This window comes from Tamandua tetradactyla, chromosome 1 (genome assembly GCF_023851605.1).
Source record: "Tamandua tetradactyla isolate mTamTet1 chromosome 1, mTamTet1.pri, whole genome shotgun sequence".
Lineage (NCBI taxonomy): Eukaryota > Metazoa > Chordata > Mammalia > Pilosa > Myrmecophagidae > Tamandua > Tamandua tetradactyla.
Genome location: NC_135327.1, coordinates 38905035 through 38928382, shown reverse-complemented (window position 1 = coordinate 38928382; position 23348 = coordinate 38905035). Strand labels below are relative to the sequence as shown.

At 38.8% G+C, this 23348-nt stretch overlaps 1 protein-coding gene and 1 pseudogene across 2 annotated transcripts in view; one reads left to right on the top strand and one right to left on the bottom strand.

Annotated features, from left to right (window-relative positions):
• The window catches only part of KIZ (kizuna centrosomal protein), a 172817-nt gene extending 159597 nt beyond the window's left edge, over positions 1 to 13220 (top strand). For both annotated transcript variants that reach the window (XM_077114714.1, XM_077114710.1), the window contains 2 exons: positions 10902 to 10945; positions 13076 to 13220. In XM_077114714.1, coding sequence (XP_076970829.1) covers positions 10902 to 10945; positions 13076 to 13179 — 148 coding nt within the window. In that variant the 3' untranslated portion in view covers positions 13180 to 13220. The remainder of the gene's footprint in view (positions 1 to 10901; positions 10946 to 13075) is intronic.
• LOC143678268 (prefoldin subunit 3 pseudogene) lies at positions 9662 to 10211 on the bottom strand (annotated as a pseudogene).
• Positions 13221 to 23348: the final 10128 nt, after the last annotated feature.

The following is a 23348-nucleotide window of genomic DNA, read 5'->3' as shown; positions in this document are numbered from 1 at the left end:
TGGAATATAGGAGATACCCTAGGGTGTCTTTAAATAGTACCATGCCCTGTGATTAAAATTAGTGGAAAACTGCAACTACCCAATCCACGCAGGACTGCCAATGGGTCTGAAACTTCAGGAATGAAGGTTTGGGTCACCCCACCAGGCAAAGAACCACGGCTAACTGAAGTGCTTGCTGAGTGAAGGGAATATGGAATGGGTAGTGGAAGAAGGTAGTGATAAATATGAACTATGACCACATGATCAGTTACAGAAACGAGGACTGTGATGCTATTTTGTTCCTGTTATACTATTTAAGTTGTAAGATATCAAGTTTAAGAATGAATATTACCCAAGGACTTGCACCCTTTTCTGGAGAGAGTTACTGTGTTTCCAGTTATATGCAGGACAGTTGAGTATTGTTAGGTGAAAGAAAAAAATGTGTGTTTTAATGTATTTTATTTAGAAATTAGGTATGGTTTAAGGTGATATGTATAGCTGCCAAGTTGACAAGGGGTGAAGTGTCATGGTCAGCTTCATGTGTCAACTCGGCCAAGTGGTGGTACCTGTTTGTCTGGTTGAGCAAGTGCTGGCCTGTCTTTTGCGGTGAGGACATTTCACAGAATTAGATCATGATCACATCAGCTACATCCGCAGCTGATTCCATTTGTAAACAGCCAAGGGGAGTGTCTTCTGCAATGAATGATGCTCTGTCTAATCACTGGAAGCCTTTTAAGGAGAATTCAGAAGAGACAGGCTCTCTTCCTGCTTCGGCGACTGAGCCTCTCCTGTGGAGTTTGTCCAGACCCTCCATCGGAATAGTTGGCTTCACAGCCTGCCCTGTGGATTTTGGACTCTGTGTTCCCACGGTCACGTGAGACACTTTTATAAATCTTATATTTGCAAGTATTCCCTGTTGATTCTGTTTCTCTAAGAACCCTAACTAATGCACTTGGCTTTTGGTTGTTTATAAAGATCTCTTTGTGAATGTTCTGTGCCATCTTGATTAACAGAATTCAGCAATTACAACCTGAGCACAACCCAAAAGAGGCTATTTCTGGGTGCATATAAAGGGGATGTTAGTTGGAATTCCTAGGATTTACTGTTATTTCACTGCTGTGACACCACCATTATACACACAGGGTGTTCACACTACCAAGTGCAGCTCTTAGAACAAAACTTGCTCTGTTAAGGCCCTGGTTAACCTTAACATGCCTTATGTTTAACAAGGATGAGAACAAATGACTTTGGTAAGAATTATCTTAAATTAGTTTATCAATAGCAAAGGAACTTATAAGCAGTTACAAAGATGCCTCAAAAAATAAGATATCTTGATGGATAGAGAGAAGATACCTGATAAAGCCAATATGTTAACATTTGAGTTTCTCCCTGGTGGATCATTGTGTTCACTGTACAGTTAGGAAAAATACTACCAAACATAACTGGAAATTCTGCAGAGATAATTGTCTCGTTGTAATAAGAGCAGCAGAATGTGGTTGCATGTAATTTACTCGATCAATTGTCTGTGATATGTTCCCAGAAAATGGTTTAATTTAAAGTGGGACTGCCTATTTAATTATAAATCTTGAGGGAAGAAATACCAAGTCTGCTATTTGGATTTAAAGAGTTACCCAGGAAAGACCAGGGAGGGGATAGATTCTTGGGTTTGCTGCAAGCACATCATGCCGGAGTGGCAAGGCTTTACAACAAGAATGGCACAGTGTGCCCCAGGGCCACAGCTAACATCATCCTCAATGGGTAAAAACTGAAAAATTTCTCCCTAAGATCAGGAACAAGACAAGGATGTCCACTATCACCACTGTTATTCAACATTGTGTTGGAAGTTCTAGCCAGAGCAGTTAGACAAGAAAAAGAAATACAAGGCATCAAAATTGGAAAGGAAGAAGTAAAACTCTCACTGTTTGCAGATGATATACTATATGTCGAAAACCCTAAAAAAATCATAGCAAAACTACTATAGCTAATAAATGAGTGCAGCAAAGTGGCAGGTTACAAGATCAACACTGAAAAATCTGTAGTGTTTCTATACACTAGTAATGAACAATCTGAGGGGGAAATCAAGAAAAGAATTCCATTTACAATTGCAACCAAAAGAATAAAATATTTGGGAATAAATTTAACTAAAGAGACAAAAGACCTATGCAAAGAAAACTATGAGAAATTGTTAAAAAAAAATTACAGAAGACCTAAATAGATGGAAGGGCATACCGTGTCCATGGATTGGGAGACTTAATATAATTAAGATGTCAATTCTACCTAAATTGATTTATAGATTCAATGCAATACCAATTAAAATCCCAAAAGCTTACTTTTCAGAAACAGAAAAATCAATAACCAAATTTATCTGGAGGGGCAGGGTGCCCTGAATAGCTAAAAATATCCTGCAAAAAAAAAAAAAAATGAAGTCGGAGGTCTCATGCTACCTGACTTTAAGTCGTATTATGAAGCTACAGTGGTGAAAACAGCATGGTACTGGCATAAAGATACTGACCAATGGAATCGATTAGTGTGTTCAGATATAGATCCTCTTATCTATGGACAGTTGATCTTTGATAAGGCAGTCAAGCCAACTCACCTGGGACAGAACAGTCTCTTCAATAAATGGTGCCTAGAGAACTGGATATCCATATGCAAAAGAATGAAAGAGGACCCATATCTCACACTCTATACAAAGATTAACTCCAAATGGATCAAAGACCTAAACATTAGATCTAAGACCATAAAACTGTTAGAAGAAAATGTAGGGATATATCTTATAAATCTTATACTAGGAGGCGGTTTCCTAGACCTTACACCCAAAGCACGAGCACTGAAGAAATAAATAAATGGGAACTCCTCAAAATTAAACACTTTTGCCCATCAAAGAACTTCATCAAGAAAGTAAAAAGACAGCCTACACAATGGAAGACAATATTTAGAAACAAAATATCAGATAACGGTCTAGTTTCCAGAATTTATAAAGAGATTGTTCAACTCAACAACAAAAAGACAGCCAATCCAATTGCAAAATGGGAAAAAGACTTGAACAGACACTTCTCAGAAGAGGAAATACAAATGACCAAAAGGCATGTGAAGAGATGCCCAACTTCCCTGGCTATTAGGGAAATGCAAGTCAAAACCACAATGGGATATCATCTCATACCCACCAGAATGGCCATTATCAACAAAACAGAAAATGACAAGTGCTGGAGAGGATGTGGAGAAAGAGGCACACTTGTCCACTGTTGGTGGGAATGTCAAATGGTGCAACCACTGTGGAAGGCAGTTTGGCAGTTCCTGAAAAAGCTAAATATAGAATTGCCATATGACCCAGCAATACCATTGCTAGATATCTACTCAGAGGACATGAGGGCAAGGACACAAATGGACATTTGCACACCAGTGTTTATAGCAACATTATTTACAGTTGCGAAGAGATGGAAACAGCCAAAATGTCCATCAACAGACAAGTGGCTCAACAAACTCTGGTATATATATACAAAGGAATATTATGCAGCTGTAAAACAGAATAAAGTTATGAAGTGTGTAAAAACATGGATGGACCTTAAGGACATTATGCTGAGTGAGATTAGCCAGAAACAAAAGGACAAATACCGCATGGTCTCACTGATATGAACTGGCATTTGAATAAACTTGGAGAATTTCACTGGTAACAGAGACCATCAGGAGATAGAAATAGGGTGAGATATTGGGTAATTGGAGCTGAATGGATACAGATTGTGCAACAGGACTGAATGTAAAAACTCAGAAATGGACAGCACAATACTACCTAACAGTAATACAATTATGTTAAAACACTGAATGAAGCTGAAAGTGAAAGCGATAGAGGGAGGAGGACTGGGGGCACAAATGAAATCAGAAAGAAAGATAGATGATAAAGACTGAGCGGTATAATATAGCAATGCCTAGAGCATGTAATGATAGTGACTAAATGTACAAATTTAAAAAATGTTTTTGCATGAGGAAGAACAAAGGAATGCCATTACTGCAGGGTGCTGAAAATACATGGTAATTAATATTTAAAAATTTTAACTTATGTGTTACACCAAAGCAAAAAATGTTTATTATTTGGAATAAAATTTATATTTTAACTAGTACATTTCCTAATATAACTTATGTAGACAGCTTAATTGAACACTATAAGTACATGGAACCTTGAGTAGGACATGAGATTTTGTTGGTTCGTCCAGAGTGATACCCCGATAAATCCCAGAGTGATTTGAACAGTCAATAAAAAAGTGTTTGCAAAATCCCCTTTGGGGAATGATGAGAAAGGGACAAAATTCAACTTCCCCAAGTTGAATTCTTGATATTCTCACAAGCAGTGTGGACAACCAAAGCTATAAGCTAAGCCCCCAATCTTGGGGTATGTTCAGATGAAACTTAACTCCACAAAGGATAGGTCAAGCCTACTTAAAATTAGGCCTAAAAGTCACCCCCAAGACAACCTCTTTTGTCGCTCAGATGTGGCCTCTCTCTCCGGCCAACACAACAAACAAACTCACTGCCCTCCCCCTGTCTACGTGGGACATGACTCCCAGGGGTGTGGACCTTCCTGGCAACGTGGGACAGAAATCCTAGAATGAGCTGAGACTCAGCATCAAGGGATTGAGAAAGCCTTCTCAATCAAAAGAGGGAAGAGTGAAATGAAACAAAATAAAGTGTCAATGGCTGAGAGATTCCAAACAGAGTCGAGAGGTTATCCTGGAGGTTATTCTTTCGCATTAAATAGATACCACCTTGTTAGTCTGGTAATGGTGAGGCTGGAGGGACCTTTCTGAAAATGTAGAGCTGTGTTCCAGTAGCCATGTTTCTTAAAGATGATTGTATAATGATTTAGCTTTCACATTGTGACTGTGTGATTGTGAAAAGCTTGTGTCTGATGCTCCTTTTATCTACCTTATCAACAGACGAGTAAAACATATGGAATAAAAATAAATAATAGGGGGAACAAATGTTAAAATAAATTTAGATTGAAATGGTAGTGATCAGTGAAAGGGAGGGGTAAGGGGTATGGTATGTATGACTTTTTTTCTGTTTTCTTTTTATTTCTTTTTCTGTATAGATGCAAATATTCCAAGAAATGATCATGATGATGATATGCAACTATGTGATGATATTGTGAATTACTGATTATATATAGAGAATGGAATGATCAAAAGTTAAGGATGTTTGCGTTTGGTTTTTTTGATATTTAAAAAAATTTTTTTAAATTAATTTAAAAAAAACTTCAACCCAGCACTGCAGGGAACGTTCTCACACTATGACTGTTGGCCATGCTTTAGCTTTTTACAACAGTTGTAACCTAGAGAAAGAAATGTGGACCCAAAGAATTATAATGAGCAGGCCACGGTGGCTCAGCAGGCAGAGTTCTGGCCTGCCGTGCCAGAGACCCAGATTCGATTGCCGGTGCCTGCCCATGCAAAAGAAAAATCAATCTTGAATTGCAGTGTCATGTGGGCTTTGATTTGAGTATCAGAGATAGTTTCCAAAGGGAAAAATAAATGGCCCTGAGATGTGGAGGGGTAGGCAGACATAGGAAAAATGTGGAAGCCTCCTCCATCTTTCTCAATGGGTGAGTTGCATGCATTTAGTTCTGCAACACATTTCTGTAAGAAAAGTAATAAATAGACCATTAATAATCCATTACAAAATTAATTCACATTTCACCGGATGTTTACTGACTCTTGTGGCTTAAATGTTCTCAAAGCCACTCTGTACAACCAAAGGACAAACAGAAGCAAGTTCAAGTGGCCTTGTGGAGATGTGGCTCAGGAATTCGTTCTTGCCTGCATGCCCTGTGCAGACTGGAAGGTCACCTCCACAGTTGGGACTGTGTTGCTGCCTATCTCGCTCTTGATGAGTCAGTTGTGTGACTACCAAACACTTGCTTACATAGGTGATTTTTACATGGAAATGTTTACAGCATCATCACAGGTGGCTCTTTTTCCCCCTTGTTTCTCTTGCCCTTTGGCATTTTATTTTGTTTGATTTGGTTTGGGCTTTTCCTTTGTCAGTAAGGAAGCCAAAATTGAGCATCCTAATTCTGAAGTCATATATTAAGTAGAAATACGTAAGTCAAATAATTCCTCATCAAATATTGATCGAGTACCTTTATGCAAGGCTCTGTTGAGTGAGGTTTCTCCATCCATTCCACACATAATCGTTGAGCACCTGCTAAGTGCCAAGTGGCAGGTTACCCATGTGAGCTGAAATAGGTGTGGTGGCTACCCTCACAGAACTTTCAGTCTAGAGGGAGAGGAGTCACTCGTCAGTTAGTTACACAAATGTTTGTAGAGCAGTAACTGTGATTAGGACTAAATGGGAGGAGGGGCAGGGATAGGGAACAGGAAGGCAGGCTACAGCAGGATTCAGTCTAGGGCGATCCATCCCTGAGGCCCTGTTCAGAATTTAGGTCTTTGTGCCACAAGCAATGAGAAGGCGTCAAAGATTTTTAAACAAGGAAGTGGAGTGATCAGATTTGTGTTTTGAAAAGCTCACGCTTGTTGCCAGGGTGGAAATGAATCATAGGTGGGCAGCATGGATGTGGATCCCCCATCAGGAAGCTATTGTAGAGGTCCAGACAAGAGATGCTGGCTTTGTTGACCAGAGAGGTGACAGTGTGTATGGAAATACTGAAGGACCCAGGGAGATGGTGGGAGGTAAATGTAGCAGAACCAAGGTACTGACTGGGTGGTAGAGGGGAAAGGAGTGAGAAGGAGACTGGGAGGGACTAGAGTGCTATTTGCAGAGACAAAAGAAAGGGCCCAGTTTGGTGGGGGTGGGACCACGCTGGGAGAGAGCAGTTCGTAAGTTTGGTGGTGGGCGGCTAAGTTGACTGTGGGTTGCCTTTGAGGCAGCCAGGTGGAGCAACCAAGTGGGCTTTGGACGTGGTTCTGGAGCTCAGAAAAGTGACCCATGGATACCTAGCCAGAATGCCTGTACCTCTTATCTCATCTAGGTCACCCACTGTCACATCCCACCACAGGTGGCTCCTCAGTGCCAGCCTGGGAAATCCATTGTCTTTCAAAGCACAGTCCCTGAGGTACTACGCTTTCTTAGGGATTCTCCAGCCACCCCCATTGCCCACCCCTGTCGATCACCTTCACGGCCCACCTTCACACTCTCAGTTATCCCATCCAGTGCGATCTTGCCTGTTTCCCAGCCCTGTGGTTCTATGGGTTTGGACCACAGGTGGCAAGTTAGCCTCTCTTTGTACTCCTCCCAGCATTTTTATGGTTGCCTCTCCTCTCCAACACAGACCTGTGTTCACCTAATGGAAAAAGAGTGAATAGTGGCGCAACTCATGGTTGCATTTATTTCCTGTGTGCACCTATGTGTGTGCACGTGTATGCATTTGTAAGATGGTTTCTTATGGGCTGATGTGATTGGTGTCCACCTCACTGGCAGCCTCTGTGACTGTCAGCTGGCTGCTGGGCCCTCTCACATGATCCTAAGGGCCCTCCCCTCTTTATGGAGAAATAGCCATGAACCACTCACTAGTCCATCATGGCAAATAAAGAAGCAGGCACTGAGCTTAAAGAGAGCTTTGACAGATACTGAGCCAAGAAAATGATGTCTTAGTTGAATTTAATTTAATGAAAAAAATTAAAAGCTTGAAGTAAAACGTCAATTATGGCAACTCAGGCAAAAGGCAGGTATTTAAGCCATAGATGCACCAGATTTGGGGAATAGGGAAGGAAACGATAAATTCATGGGATTTCTTGAACTGAATTGAAGAGCAGCGGCAGCATGTGGCAGTGGGTAAGGGTGTCTTTTTTAAGGCATTCTTCATCTCAAAGAGTGGATTCTGTTTAACGAAATAATCTGTAAATGTAACAGCAAGCTAATATTTTGTCAAAATCACAAACAAATCAAAATATTGAGCTATAGACAAAAGTTTCTTTTTTAATATCTTTTGATCATTCAATGTAAACCTTAAAGAATTTAAATGTAATACTTTTGAATGATGTTTCCAGAGGTGACTCGTTTTCATTAAATTTGCAAAACCTGATAAAGTAAAAAACCTGCAAAATCTACTAAACACTGCTTTCTTTTTTTGTTAACTTATTTTGAAATAATTTCAAGCTTACAGGAAAGTTGCAAATATAATACAGAGAACTCCAGTATCCCCTCTTCCCAGATATCCAGATATACCAGCTTTTAACAGTATTACCACATTTATTTTAGCAAAGCTTTTTCAGGAAAGAAGGAACATGATCAAATTTTAATTTTAGAACAATAAACTCGTGATAATGTACAGAATGGCTTGTGGGAGAAAATACAGATACATACTACTCCAGCTTTTTGTCCTCAATAGTTGGAAACTCCCAGTTCATACCCTAAGCTTATTTAACGATTCCTAGAATATTTCCTCTTGACCTCCTGAACTGATTCTCTTAACTTGTCTACATATAGCATCATTGATGAGCCTTTTGTTGAGTTAGTTGCCTTTTCTGGGTATTCCTAAAGATATGGTGATCTGTCACACATAGTAAATTTGGTATAGGAAGAATGAGCTAGTGCCTTCTGATTGATTTTTTTTTTTTATTTTATTCACACAACATACAGTCCATCCTAGGTGTACAGTCAGTGGTTCTTAGTGTGTAGTTATGCATTCACCACTACAGTCAATTTGAGAACATTTAGAGGCTTTCTTTGTTTCTTGTTTCTTTGCATTAATGAAGTGACTGGGTCCAAGATGCCACAGACATTTAACATTTCATGTGTTTGGTGTGCAGAAACCTCAGCATAGGTGCTCGTGATGCTTTCCTTTTTCTCTACCACCTGTTAGTCTTTTTTTAATTTCATTGTTTTAGCATCATGAAATACAAGTACAAAACATTGTACAAATATATTTTTTTACCACCTGGAGATGAAATAATATGTTTGTGTGTTTACCAGATTCTGTATCACCCAGTCCTGGTCACTACCAATGGCTTTTCACAGGGATTTCCTAGCAGTCTTATGAGGTTTTATCATGAATAAAAAAAGTGCACAACTTTTTCCACTGCAGATTTACATTTACCTTAATATTCCTCTTAAGCTGATTTGAAGAATTGTTAAGAAATGCAAAATTTCCTTAGCCAAGAGTTTTAAGTGAATTCATACTGGCCAAGATCTCCTTTATATTGACATTAACAAAGTAGCTACACTTATTTGGGATAAGGAAAAGTATAGCCTCAATAGTCCTCTTACTGTTTTGGCAAATTACCACTTCCTGAGAAGTCCAGAATATTACAATAGATAGTTATTGGTTAACCAGTGAATCTTGAAACCCCATTTCTGTAAGACAAATTCACTGCAACAGAGGACAATGCTTGAAAACCCCACATGTACTAAAGAGAATGCAGCTATTCAAATTGTCTATCTTTCCTACCTCTAAACTGACTTAACCACATCGAATGAGAGCAACATCAGCCAGTAAAGAAGTAAAATGTGCTAGTGTCCAGTATACAGCTTCCATAGCATACCTCACAGTTTTCAGCCATTTCAGCAAAGAATTTTCTTACGACAGAAAAGAAAAAATGACAAAAGCAGGATTAATTTCTTTGAGATGTGAAAAAAATTTTGAACCTGCTTATTTTATAAAATATTTTCAACTAAATTTGTTTTTGTAAATAAATAAAATGCTATTCATGCTGTTAAAAAATCAGTCAGATCAATCTTTAAGGATAAGTTTGGGGATATTTAAAATAAGAATCATCTTTGTCCTTCTTTTTACATCCCAATTATAAACCCTGGCCATGTTGACTTCAGTGGTAGTAAATTGATCTCGAAGAAAGTCAAGATCTTCCTCAAGAGAATCAAGAATCTTTAAGGAAGTTGATAAATTCTTTCCCAACAATGCCTGTGCCTCATCAATATCATATTCAAGCATTACATTAGCCCCTAACCACAGACACACTTTATCAGTAAGAGAAACTGAAGCTGTGCAGTATAGGCTATTGGCCAATAGGAATCTGGTCTCTGATCAATTGGTAGATTCTTTTTTCTTATGCATGTATTTCAGAATTTCTCGAGTCTAGTTAATTTCAGGAATCTGACCTTTTAGCCTTCTTTTCTTCTGGTACTTCATCCAGCTTCTTTAGTACTGTATCTGCAGTCTCATTCCCAGACTGTTTCATGAAGGAATCTACATCTTCCACAATCATGGCTTCGGGAATTCCCCAGCGGATCCACTGCCCATTGCCTACAGTCACTTCTCCAAAGCCGCAGCATCATTAGTGGCCGTCATCTTGAGGGAGCAGGCCCACAACGAAGTGCCTCCCCAGCTGCCAGCCACTGTGGGCTGTTAGTGTTTTTAATTAAGTAAATTGTGACTTTATTTGAGACTTCTTTGCTAAACTGTAGGTATCGATATCAGCGGTTTGACTCTGAAGTATTTTAAGTTCCTACCCAAACTTTCCTCATATTTGAATATCTTGAACTTTCTACTTCAGATAACTCACTTTTAGCTTCTCTTTATACATTAGTGTTTTTTAGAGGAACTGGAAATCGGGCCTCCACTTCTCTACCATAGTGTCACTCACTAGCAGCAACCTGGGCATGCAGTTTGCATAGGAGCAGAACAAGCCAAGGGCACGATGAGTTCCAGGCAGCTGGGAACCCAGTGGTAGAGGCCTAAAGAGGTCTCCACAGGGCTCTCTGGATGAATGGGGCCGAGGGTACCGTCAGATAGGGACCTCCCGCCCTGTGTCAGCAAGTCCTCTCTTGTCCTAGTCAGACTTGAGGCTTGTCATTTGCCTTTTGCTTTTGAAATGGCAGGAGTCAGTGAAAAACATCTAGCCTTTTAGTGACCACTAGCACATGCTTTTCCCCAGACTAGCTCATTGTGAAAACATTAGTCTGATTGCCTTTTCTTTTTCTTCAACGCTTAAGCTGTTTTCTTTATTTTACAGGCATGAAAACAAAAAGAAACTAACTACCAATTTAAAGTTTAAAGGTAAGAGAAATAAATGGAGACAAGATTTTCATTTTGTATTTTAACCAAAGGACTTGTGACATGTATTTGTTTTCTGTGCCCATAGCAAAGTAAGGGGAAACAGATTTGTGATTAGTGGCCTGGTTCTTGCAATTCTGCCCGGAGTGATTTTAACTCTGAGGGTATCCATTCCTGCTTCTTACAACCTCATTCTGCAGTAACAAAGATCTGGGACCTGTACACGCATGTGTGAGATGAGCCACATTGCATAGCATTTTAATTTGCGAGGATGAAATTGCAAGAGATCCTGACGTACATGTTTAATTATCAAGACTGGCATATTCTGCCTACAAGATGCTTCTTTCCTCTCTCCGTATTCTCACAGCCAACTCCACAAATACCCACTGCTCATGAGAGACAGGGCTCTCGCAGTAGACTTGTACTGGTGTCCTCACATCCAGCCCTTTCCCAACACCTAATTGTCCTCTGCCTGACCACCAGCATCCGAAACCTAACTTAACCTACTTTCTTTCCTACTTAAGAATTGCTGGTAGATACATGGGTAGTTCAGTGGTAGAATTCTCACCTGTTATGTGGGAGACCTGGGTTCAATTTCCAGACCATACACCCAAAAGAGAATTGCTGGTGCCTTTCCACCACCTGCAGGATGAATCTAAGTTTTATCCTTCTGTGGTCTGATCCTATCCCTACTTTCCAGCTCAGTACCTCCCAAGTCCTGTCTTCTTTGGGTCTAGCCACATTGGCTTTCTCCAGGAATAGCATACTTGTGCCTCTGTGCCTTTGCTCATGCTGTTCCTTCTGAATGAAGTTCCTTTCCCCCGTGGCCCTTCAGCTCACAGGTGGAATCTGACCCTTCTTCTATATGTGTGGCATTATCCCCTGCTGAGCTGGGCTCTCTCTACTCCTGTCTCCTTAAGCCGATCTCTAGTGGGTTGTAATTGAGGGCATAGATTTTGAGTCAGACAACCTGGGGAGGATGGTGGAGCAGGAGGCTTCTGACTTGACCACTGCCCATGCTGTGATTGTGGCCAATTATCCTTCTAAACCTCAGTTTGCCCAATAAAGTGGAGATATTAATACTTACCTTACCAAGTTGGTGCATGGACTAAGTGGGTTTACAAAGAAGTGGACCCTCATTTGTGCTATATAGACATTAGTAGTCATGGAGATTGTCAACGTGACAGATGCTGTTGGTGCCCCCACCACATCCTGTCAGATGACCCTGGAGGCTACAGTTCATAAAACCATGCCTGCAGCTTCCTACATTAAGCAGCTGTGTATCTTTTCTGGCAACTGGCACATGCTCAACCCTCATGGAGCTGTTTGGAGTGCCAAGGAGTTGATACCTCCACAACAACCCTCAGCCAACAAGAGGTGGGAATTGGTGAATAAATAATTCCACTTTCTGATCTGTGTGTTCCACAAGTCTCACAGAGGGTCCCCGGCAGAATTGGGCCCCAGGTGTCTGCTGCTTGCACCTGCTCATTCACACACCTCTCCCACTGCCCTCCCCATTGTCCTGGGGTTACCACCCAAATAAACAGTGTGTGCCCAAGTCCTTGTCTCAGGGTAGATATCAATATTTATTCCCCCATTGTGTCTTTCCCCTCTCTTCTCTGTTCTTATAAAGAACCAAGGGGGATAAAAATGAAAGCGTGGGTGCATGGGTAGTTCGATGGTGGAATCACATATCTACCTTTGTGTGTATGTATGTATAGATATAGCGATGTGTATGTGTAGGGAGTCACATTAATAAAAAAAGTGAAGGAGTGGCTGAGGTTTTTATCAGACCCTGATAAAAGCACCCCAGGTTATCTTGCTTCCATGTGAACCTTGATTTTAAATCCCCCATCCTCCAGTAAAGAGTTGGGTACAGCATACCAGAAAAGGAAGTATTCCACAGACTATTTTCCAAACAATGTATGGAAGAAGTTGTGAGTTGTATAGGTGTGTACAGTGCTGACATACAATCCAGGTGGGACTGGTCAGGTACATCATGTGGAATCCCTGGCAGGTCTTATGCAGGCCAATGTTACAATTGACCAGTACTGTTGAGCTGTTTCCTAAACTCTTAAGCTGGACTCATCAGAGTACAGAAATGTTAAATAGCTGTCTCATTTTGTCTTACAGCCTTCTGGGGTGAGTCCGACGACAGTGACTCAGAAATTGAAGCTGCTTTACGTCCTAAAAGCCATAACACATCCCCTGATGATTTTGATGATTTTTATGATTAATAAGTTATAACATTTGTTGAAAATAAAAGTCTTTAAACAAATTGAAATCTTTTGTTCGTACGTGAGGTCCAAAATAAGCATGTCCTTTTTAATTGTTTAACATGAAAACTTGGAAACACATTGCTGTTCAAGTGAAATTCTATGACATAAATAGGAACCAGCATATTCATTTTTCTTTTTTGGCAGGGGGTGCATAGTCCAGGATCTAACCTGGGTCTCCCACATGAAAGATGAGCATCCTACCACTGAACCACCCATGCACCCCCAGCATATTCACTTTTAAGTGTTGCTAACATAATGAGCACAATCTCATCAAAATTCCAGTTGACTTCTTTCAGAAATTGACAAGCTGATCCTAAAAGTCAGATCTTCATGACCTTGGATTAGGTAATTTCTTAGATATGACACCAAAAGTACTAAGAGAAAGTTGATAGATGGACTTCATCAAAATTAAAACTTTTGTGCTGCAAAGAACACTGTCAAGAAAAGACAAACCACAGATTAGGAGAATATATTTACAAAGCATATGTCTAATAATGCTTTGGAGACTTGTATCCAGAATATGTAAAGAACTCTCACAACCGAAAAAAAAAAAAAAGCAAACAGCCCAATTAAAAAATGGGCCAAACAATTGAATAGACATTTCTCCAAAGATGATATACAGTTGGCCAATAAGCACGTGAAAAGATGCTCAGTGTCATTAGCCATCAGGGAAATACAAATCAAAGCCACAGGATAAAATTTCACACCCAATATGTGTCTATAAGAATAATAAACTGAAAATAACAGGTGTTGGGAAGGATGTGGAGAAACTGGAAACCTTATACTTTTTGGTGAGAATGTAAAATGGTGCAGCCACTTTGATAAGCAGTTTAGGAGTTCTTCAGAAGGTTAAACATAGAGCTGCCATATGAGTTGGCAGTTCCACTCCTAGAGATATGAAAAAACACGTCTATATAAAATCTTGTATACAAGTGTTCATAGCATTATTCACAATAGCCAAAAGTAGAAAGAACTCCAGTGTCCATCAACTTACGAATAACTACGTGAAATACAGTGAATCCATATAATAGAATATCATTCCTCAGTAAAATTGGAGCACTGAGGTACACTGCAACATGGATGCACCTTGGAAAGATGATACTAAGTAAAAGAAGCCAGTCACAAAAGATCACATATTGTATGATTCGTTTATATGAAATGTCTAAGATTGGAAAATCCTTAGAGACAAAAAGATTTGTAGGTGCCTAGGCCTGAGGGCATTGGGGCTGGGGAGAGGAAGGAAAGGGAATGACTCCTAATAGGTACAGGTTGGCTTTTTTTTGTAGGAATAATAAAAATGTTGTAAAATTGGTTGTGGAGGTGGTTGCACAATTCTGTGAATATACCAATATCCATTGAAATGTCTACTTTAAATAGGTGAATTGTATGGTATGTGAATTTTATATCAAAACATGGTTTCAATAAAAGGGAAATTCACACATACAAATTTGGGATAATAGGGGAAGGAATGTACCAGCAACCCTCCTATCTACTAGGAGATTGTGTTTTATCCCACCAGATCGATAAACTGGTCCTGAGCACAGGATATATTTGTGGCTTCCAGGGAAAGGCAACAGGCAATACCAGGCCTGTCCCTTACCACATGGTCATTGAATAAACATTAAGCCTTCGAAATTAAATAAATAAATTGCATTCTTAATAAAAAAAATTTTTTTTCCAACCAAGAACATCAGTTGAACTATTTCTGAATGAAATGCTTGCAACTACTGGCAGTTGGGGAGGGTGGTGGAGGGTAGAGTGGAATTGCCAAACCTGGGATGGGGTGGTTTGTTTAAAGAGCTGAGCAATGAAACCAATGGGTGGGAGCCAACAGGACTTGATTAGCAGGGAAACCCTCCAGGTAACCCCACCCTATTGTGAGGCACAGTGGTTCTAGGACAGCAGGCACACTATCTGTGGCATTTCTCTGAGTATTTGTATATATCTCATATGAAAAAAAATGGCAGATAGACATGTTTTCCCCCCAGTCCTTTGAGTTTGGGGTTTTCTTAAAGCAAATTCTGAAGAGTGGAGGAGAAAAAAAAACCCTAATAGTAACAGTAAACAGCAGATCTCTCGCTTTGCTTTTCATTAGTCAAGTAATGCATGTTTGTTGAGAAATAATGTAGAGAAGCAGAAAGAAGGGGGAAATGCATTTAAAATCAAACCTTCAAAGAGACTAATCTTACAGAATTCCAAATAACTATGCAGATACTCCCCACTCTAGAAGGTGGAACTTAATTCTTTCCCCTCTGCCTGTGGGCTGGACTTAGTGACTCACCTCTAAAGAACAAAGTAAGGAAATGAAAAAGTAAGTAACTTCTCAGTGGTGAAATCCAGTAGATATCACTTTAACCAAATGGTTGAGTTAGCATCACCAGTGATAACTCGTGCAGGTGTCAGGTCCACCCAATATGAGGTGATGAGGCTTTTTCCAAAATCTCATAACTGCAGTCCAATCATGAAAAAAACATCAGACAAACTCCAATTGAATACTTTTGACTGAACACCTGGCCAGTACTCCTCAAAACTGACAAGGTCATGAAAAGCAACGAAAGACTGAGAAACTATCACAGCCCAGAGGAGACGCCTGAAAATAATGTGGTATCCTCAAATAAAAGGAAAAGGACATAATGGGAAAACTGGTGAAATCCATATTAAGTTGGAGTTTAGTTAATAGTAATGTACCAGTGTTCTTAGTTTTGACAAATGTCCCATAGTAATAAAAGATGATACCATTAGGGGAAGCTCATAGTGGGGTCAGAGATGTTCAGGAACTATCTGTTTTATCTTCACAACTTTTTGTAAATCTAAAATTATTCCACACGCACAAAATCTAACCTCCCAACAATAAATGTAATTTGACATTTGGGTGATACCCTTTCAGACTTTTTCTCTGCATATATACCATCTTGTATTCTCTTACACATTTCTAGTTTTAAATCCAAATCTAACCAGTTTTAAAAGATTTACATCCAGTAAGAAAACAAAAATCAGGTCCTTCAAGTAGGACACTAACTGTGTGTTTGTAGAGAGCTCACGGTGTGCTGAGTCCTCCATGTGACCGTCTTTAACTAGAGGTCGGTGTGGACTCGTGATGGCCCAGAGAAGGTCGAGGTTTGCTGCTAGTCTTTAACACTTTAGAACATTTATCTTACTTGTTAATAACAATAGAGTAGGCTTGGGGCCCAGCAGGCAAAAATACCCAGCGAAAAAATTAATTTTTTATTTGTATTTTGTTATTTTTTGTGAAAAATAATATACATACAAAAAAAGGCAATAAATTTCAAAGCGCATTGCAATAATTAGTTGTAGAACAGACTTCAGAGTTTGGTCTGGGTTACAATTCTGCAATTTTAGTCTTGTAGCTGCTGTAAGATACTGGAGATTAAAAGAGATATCAATATAATGATTCAGCACTCATACTTGTTTGTTAAACCCGACCTTCTCTGTATAACTCCACCATCACCTTTGATCTTTCTCCCACTCTTTAGGGATATTTGGCTGTACCCATTTTAACTTTTTCATGTTATCCAGCAAAAATTTAATAATATATTTTTCTTTTCATATACTTTCTATTTATCTCAAATGACACTGGTTTAAAAATGTATAGAAGTGATATAAGCTTCCCTCTTAAATAAATTTTAAGAAAAAGAAGAGACTTTTTACGAGGTAAATAAAAGTACCCGCGGGTGGACGTGGCTAAGTGGATGGAAGTGGAAGTTCTGCTCAGTTATGCTCAACAGGCACCTTTGAGACCAATTTTGGGGCCTCCAAGGGGTCAAGCTCATGGGGAGGTGGTGCACAGAGTCACAGCACATCCTGCTTTCCCGGTGAAAGCAGTATTGCCACGAAAGTTAATTAACCGGTCTTCCAATTTATAAATCAGACCTTTGTGAGTCTGGTTAACATGAATACCTATGAAATGGATGAAATCAAGCACCAGAATTCAGTGTTAAGGAGTCAACTCCAGATCTGTGGCTGTGCCTTCCCAACTCCCAACAGCTGAAGTTCAGACAACAGCTTTATCATGTATTCATTCACAAGCCTTTTTGACACTTCATGTGTTGGATATTGCAGTGCTAGTCCCTGGGAATATAAAGGTGCAGAAAGCACAGTCACTTTCCTCAAGGTGCTCACATACCCACAGAGGGTACCAAAGCCGGAAACACTGTACATACATACATACATACATACATACATACGTACGTACGTACGTACGTACATATACACATACCTACATGGCATTGTGAAGAGTATGTATGTCCCCATAGCTCAGAGGAGTGGAAAATAGTTCCTCCTGGGGGCCTGTTGAGGAAGTTCACATAGTTGCTGCCATTTGTATGGGAGTGGGGAGGGGGAAATAAGGGAAACCTAGGCCTAGGAAAGACACATGCAAGGCACAGAGGCACAAAAGAATATAAATGTAAATTAAACACAAGTAATCATTGAGATACATGGACAACAGGGTCTGAGAGCACTAAGTCTACAAAGGGAGGTGGAGGACACTAAGAAAAAGGAGTAACAGCAGATTGGAAGGGAAGAAATTAAGTGTTCATTCTTTGCAGATAACATGGTTGCCTACAAAGAAAAAAGAGACTCCAAAGATAAAGTGTTAGAACCAAAATTCTGCAAAGTTGCTGTATATGAGCAATTTAAAACATCAACAGTATGTTTGATAGGCCAGGTAAATCCAGTTTGAAAATCGTTTGTTTTAAAATTCCATTTGCAATAACAGCAAAATTATATGACAAAGTCTTATGTTTAAAGAGCTTAATGAAAGGCAAAATTTTAAACATTTACTGACAATAAAGAAATGGATGTTCATGGATGGGAAAATTCATTATCTTCAAAGTCAAAATTCTCCCCCACCCTGCGCCCTGCAAATTAATCAAAAAAGTCAATGCCATTCCAATCAAAATCCCAACAAGTCATTTCCAAGAACTTGAGAAATTGGTCATAACATTTAGAAGGAATTTAAAGGGCCACATGAAGAGGAAGAGGTCTTGCTACAGCAGATATCATATTTATTATAAAAAATAGTAATCAAGAGCATGTGGTTTGGCTCAGAAACAGAAACAAGGAGCAGAACAAAGGCCCTAGAAATACTCCTATCCATACAAGAACTTGGGATAGGTCAATGTATTATTAGAAATCAGTGAGTAGTTGACAGACTTTGATAAATGGTGCTAATTGGCAATCCATGTGACAAAGAAAAAAATTAAATTTCTCTCTCACTCTTAACACAGAAGAAATTCCAGCTGTAATGAACTAAATGTGAAAAGGAAAACTTCAAAACTTTCAAAATGAAAATAGGCAAATATTTTCCTGACATTGGATCAAGGAAGAATTGTGCAACCAAAACAGAAAACAAAACATGAAGGGAAATACTGAGAAATATCACTACATTAAAATTTTAAACTTGTGTATGACAAAAACAGCAACAAATAAAAAGACTAATCATTGGCTGAAAGGTGATATATATCTGTGATATCCACCAAAGGTCTATGTCTAGAATATATAAACACATATCAATGAGAAAAATGCAACTCAGAATGATCAATTCTTAGGAAAAAAATCCCAGGTGACCCAGTAAACATGAAAAAGTATAGCAGATTGCAAAAGAAAAGTGCAGCATGGTGCTATTTCACACCGATCAGACTGGCAAAGATTGAGAGGCAAATCACACTACTGGGAAGGACATCATAAACTTTGGAGAGTACATTTATTGTATCAAATGAAGTTGAATACAGGCATACACTATGACAAAATGTGGTGGTAAGATTCTGGTGTCAACTTAGCCAAATGATTATGCCCAGTTGTCTGGTGAGGCAAGCACTGGCCTGACTGTTGCTGCAAGGATATTTCGTGGCTGGGTGATAAACCAGAAGGCTGGTGTATTAAATCATCAGTCAGTTGATCACATCTGTGGCTGATTACATCTGCGATCAACTAAGGCACTCCTCTCATGAGATAGTCCAATCAGTTGAAGCCTTTTAAGGGAGAAGAGAGACTCTCACTGCCTCTCCTGTGGAGATCATCCAGACCCTTCATCGGAACTGCCAGCTTCACTGCCTTCCCTATGGGTTTTGCAGTCTTCCATTCCCAAGGTTGCATGAGATATCTTTGTAAATCTCATATTTACAGATCTCTACTGGTGGTTCTGTTTCTCTAGAGAACCCTGACTAACACACACAACTCCCTTTCTAAATACATCCTTCAGAGACACATTGTCCAGTACAGTAATCATTAGCCATATAGCTATTGAACACTTGAAATGTGGCTAATCTGCATTGAGAAATACACACTAGATTTGAAAGAAATTACATAAAATGTTTCATTAATGCTTATATTGATTATATGTTGAAATGGGTATATTGGATATATTGTGTTGAAATATATAATTAAAATTAATTTCCCCAGTTTTTTTTTTTGCATTTTCTAATGTGGCTACTAGAAAGTTTAAAATTACACATGAGACTCACATTTGTGGATTTATCAAATCTATGTTGAACAAAGCAGCTCTCATATACAGAGACGTTTAAAAATTAAATTGTAGTATTGTTTGCAATTGAAAAAATTTGGAAACATCTGCACCCACTAACAGGAATATGTATATAAAAACAAGTTGCTGAAGGATTTATACAGCTAGTAAAATATGTGTGGTGGATTAAATTATGTACCGTCAAAAGAATGTTCTTCTATTTAATCTGCATTTCTGTGGTTGTGAAACCATAGGGCCTCTTGGAGATGTTGTTTTTGATTAAGGTGTGGCCGATTGAATCAAAGTGGGTCTTAATCCATATTACTGGATTATAAAGAGAAGAAACCAGAAGCCAAAGGTCAGAGAAGGCCACACATGAGAAGCCAGAAGTCAGTGGAAACCAGAAGAGCAGACACAGAGAGAGATGGCCACGTGATGGGAGGCAGAGACACAGGCCAAGGAACCCCAAGAATTGTAGCAAGCCTGCACTAGGACGCTATAGACTTGGAGGACAAAGCATTGCCTTGCTGATGCCTTGATTTTGGACTTCTAGCCTCAGAAACCATGAGCCAATAAATTCTTGTTATTTAACTCAAAGACTACAGACTTTGGGAGAACACAAGTTCTGGCAACACCTTGACTTGAGACTGCTAACCTTTAGTGGTCCAGACTGGGGTATGCTGTGTGTTCGGTCACTGACGAGGCCCCCAGGAGCTGTTCTGTACTCATTCTGGTTATTTAGTAGTTGTTCTGGAGGACAAACTAAAGCACGCACATTGCTAAGTCGCCATCTTGGCCCAGACTCCAATAACACACTCTAAAGCAACCAGTGGGTCAAAGAAGAAATTGCTACAGAAATTGGTAGCTATCTGAAGATGAATTAAAATGAGACTACAGCGTATCAGAACTTATGAAATGCAGCAAAGGCTATGCTGAGAAGAAAATGTATTGCCCTAAATACCTATATTAAAAAGAAGAAAGAGCAAAAATTGAGGACTTAATTGCTCAGCTACAGGAACTTGAAAAAGAATAGCAAACCCCAAAGCAAACAGAAGAGAAATAACAAAGACTAAAGCAAAGTTAAATGAATGGGGGGGAAAAGAATCAATAAAATGAAAAATTCATTCTTTGAGAAAATGAATAAAATCTATGGATCACTAACAAGGTTGACAAAGAAAAAGGATGCAAATAAAATTAGAAATGAGAGGGGGGTCATTACCACAGACCCTGAAGAAATAAAGAAAAAATCATAACAGGATACTATAACAACTATATGCAAAAAACTAGACAACTTAGATGAAATGGACAAATTCCTGGAAATACATGAACAAGCTACACTGACTCAAGAAAAAATAGAAGCTCTTAACAAACCAATCACAAGTGAGGAGATTCAGGCAGTCATCAAAAATGTTCCTACAAAGAAAAGCCTAGGGCCGGATGGCTTCACAAGGGAATTTATCAAACATTCTAAAAAGAAATAACGCCAATCTTGCTCAAACTTTTCCAAAAAATTGAGGAAAAAGGAACATTACCTAACTCATTTTAAGAAGCTAATTTATTTTAATACCAAAATGGGTAAAGATGCTATATGAAAGGAAAACTACGGGCCAATCTCCCAAATGAATGTAGATGCAAAAATTCGCAACAAAATACTAGCAATTCGAATCCAATAACACATTAAAAGGATTATACACTACTACTAAGTGGGGTTTATATCAGGAATGCAAGGACGGTTCAACAGAAGAAAATCAATTAATATAATACAACACATTAACAAATCAAAAGGGAAAAATCATATGATCATCTCAATTGATGCTGAAAAAGCATTCAACAAAATTCAACATCCTTTTCTGATGAAAACACTCTAAAAGATAGGAAACAAAGGTAACTTCCTCAACATGATAAAGGGCATATGTGGAAAACCAATAGCTAGCATCGTACTCAATGGAGAGAGACTGAAAGCTTTCCTCCTATGTTCAAGAATGAGACAAGGATACTCTCTGTCACCACTATTATTCAACATCTATCTAGAACAATCAGGCAGAAAAAAGGAATAAAAGGCATCCAAATTAGAAAGGAAGAAGTAAAACTTTCATTATTTGCAGATGACATGATACTATTCAGAAAATCCGGAGAAAACTACAACAAAGTTAATTGAGCTAATAAATTCAGCAAGGTGGCAGGATATAAACTAATGTGCAAAAATCAGTACTGTTACTATATATAAGGCATGACCTAACTGAGGAGTCAATTAAGGAAAAAATTCCATTCAAAATAGCAACTAAAAGAATCAATTATCTAGGAATAAACTTAACTAGGAATGTAAAAGACTTGTGCACAGAAAACTACATAACATCGCTAAAAGAAATCAAAGCTCTAAATAGGTGGAAAGGCATTCCCTGCTCATGGATAGGAAGGTTAAATATAGTTAAGATGTCATTTTTACCCAAATTGATCTACGAGTTCAACGCAGTACCAATCAAAATTCCAACACTCTACTTTGAAGACTTGGAAAAGCTAGTTGCCAAATTCATCTGGAAGAAAAAGAGACCATGAATAGCTAAAAAACATCCTAAAAAAGAACAAAGTGGGAGGATTAATACTTTCTGATTTTAAAACTTATTATAAAGCCACAGAGGTCAAAACAGCATGGTACTGGCACAAAGATAGAAGTATTGACCAGTGGAATCGAATCAAGAGTGAAGAAACAGACCACCAAAATCTATGGTCAACTGATTTTTGACAAGGCCCCCAAATCCGCTGAACTGGGACAAAATAGTCTTTTCAATAAATGGGCATGGGAGAACAGGATATTAATAGCCAAAACAATGCAAAAGGACCCTTACCTTATATTCTATACAGAAATTAACTCAAGGTGGATCAAATACCTAAATAGAAGAATCAGTAACATAAAGCTCCCAGAAAAAAATATAGGGAAATGTCTTCAAGACCTAGTAATAGGAGGTAGCTTCCTAAACTTGACACCCAAAGCACAACAACAACAACAACAACAAAATAAATAAATAGGAACGCCTCAAAATCAAATGCTTTTGTGCCTTCAAACACTCAAAAAGGTGAAGAGACAGCTAACTCAATGGGAGAAAATATTTGGAAATCACATATCAGTAAAGGTCTCATATCTTATATATATAAATCAAGCAACTCAACAACAAAAGAACAAACAACTCAATTATAAAATAGCCTAAAGATATGAATAAGGATTTGTCTGAAGAGCAAATACAGATGGTTCAAAAGCACATGAAAAGATGCTCATTTTCATTAGCTATAAAGGAAATACTGATCAAGACTACAATGAGATACTACCTCACACCTATAAAAGTGGCTGCTATGAAACAAACAGGAATCCACAAATGTTGGAGAGGATGTGGAAAAACTGGGACACTTACGCACTGCTGGTGGGAATATATAATGGTACTGTTGCTAAGGAAGACAGTCTGGTGGTTCCTCAGAAAACTAAATATCAAATTGCCATATAACCCAGCAATACCACTACTCGTTATATTGCCAGAACAGCTGAAAGCAGTGACAGAAACAGACATTTGCACACTGATGTTTATAGCAGCATTATTCACAATTGCCAAAGATGGAAACAAGCCAAGTGCCCATCAACAGACAAGTGGAT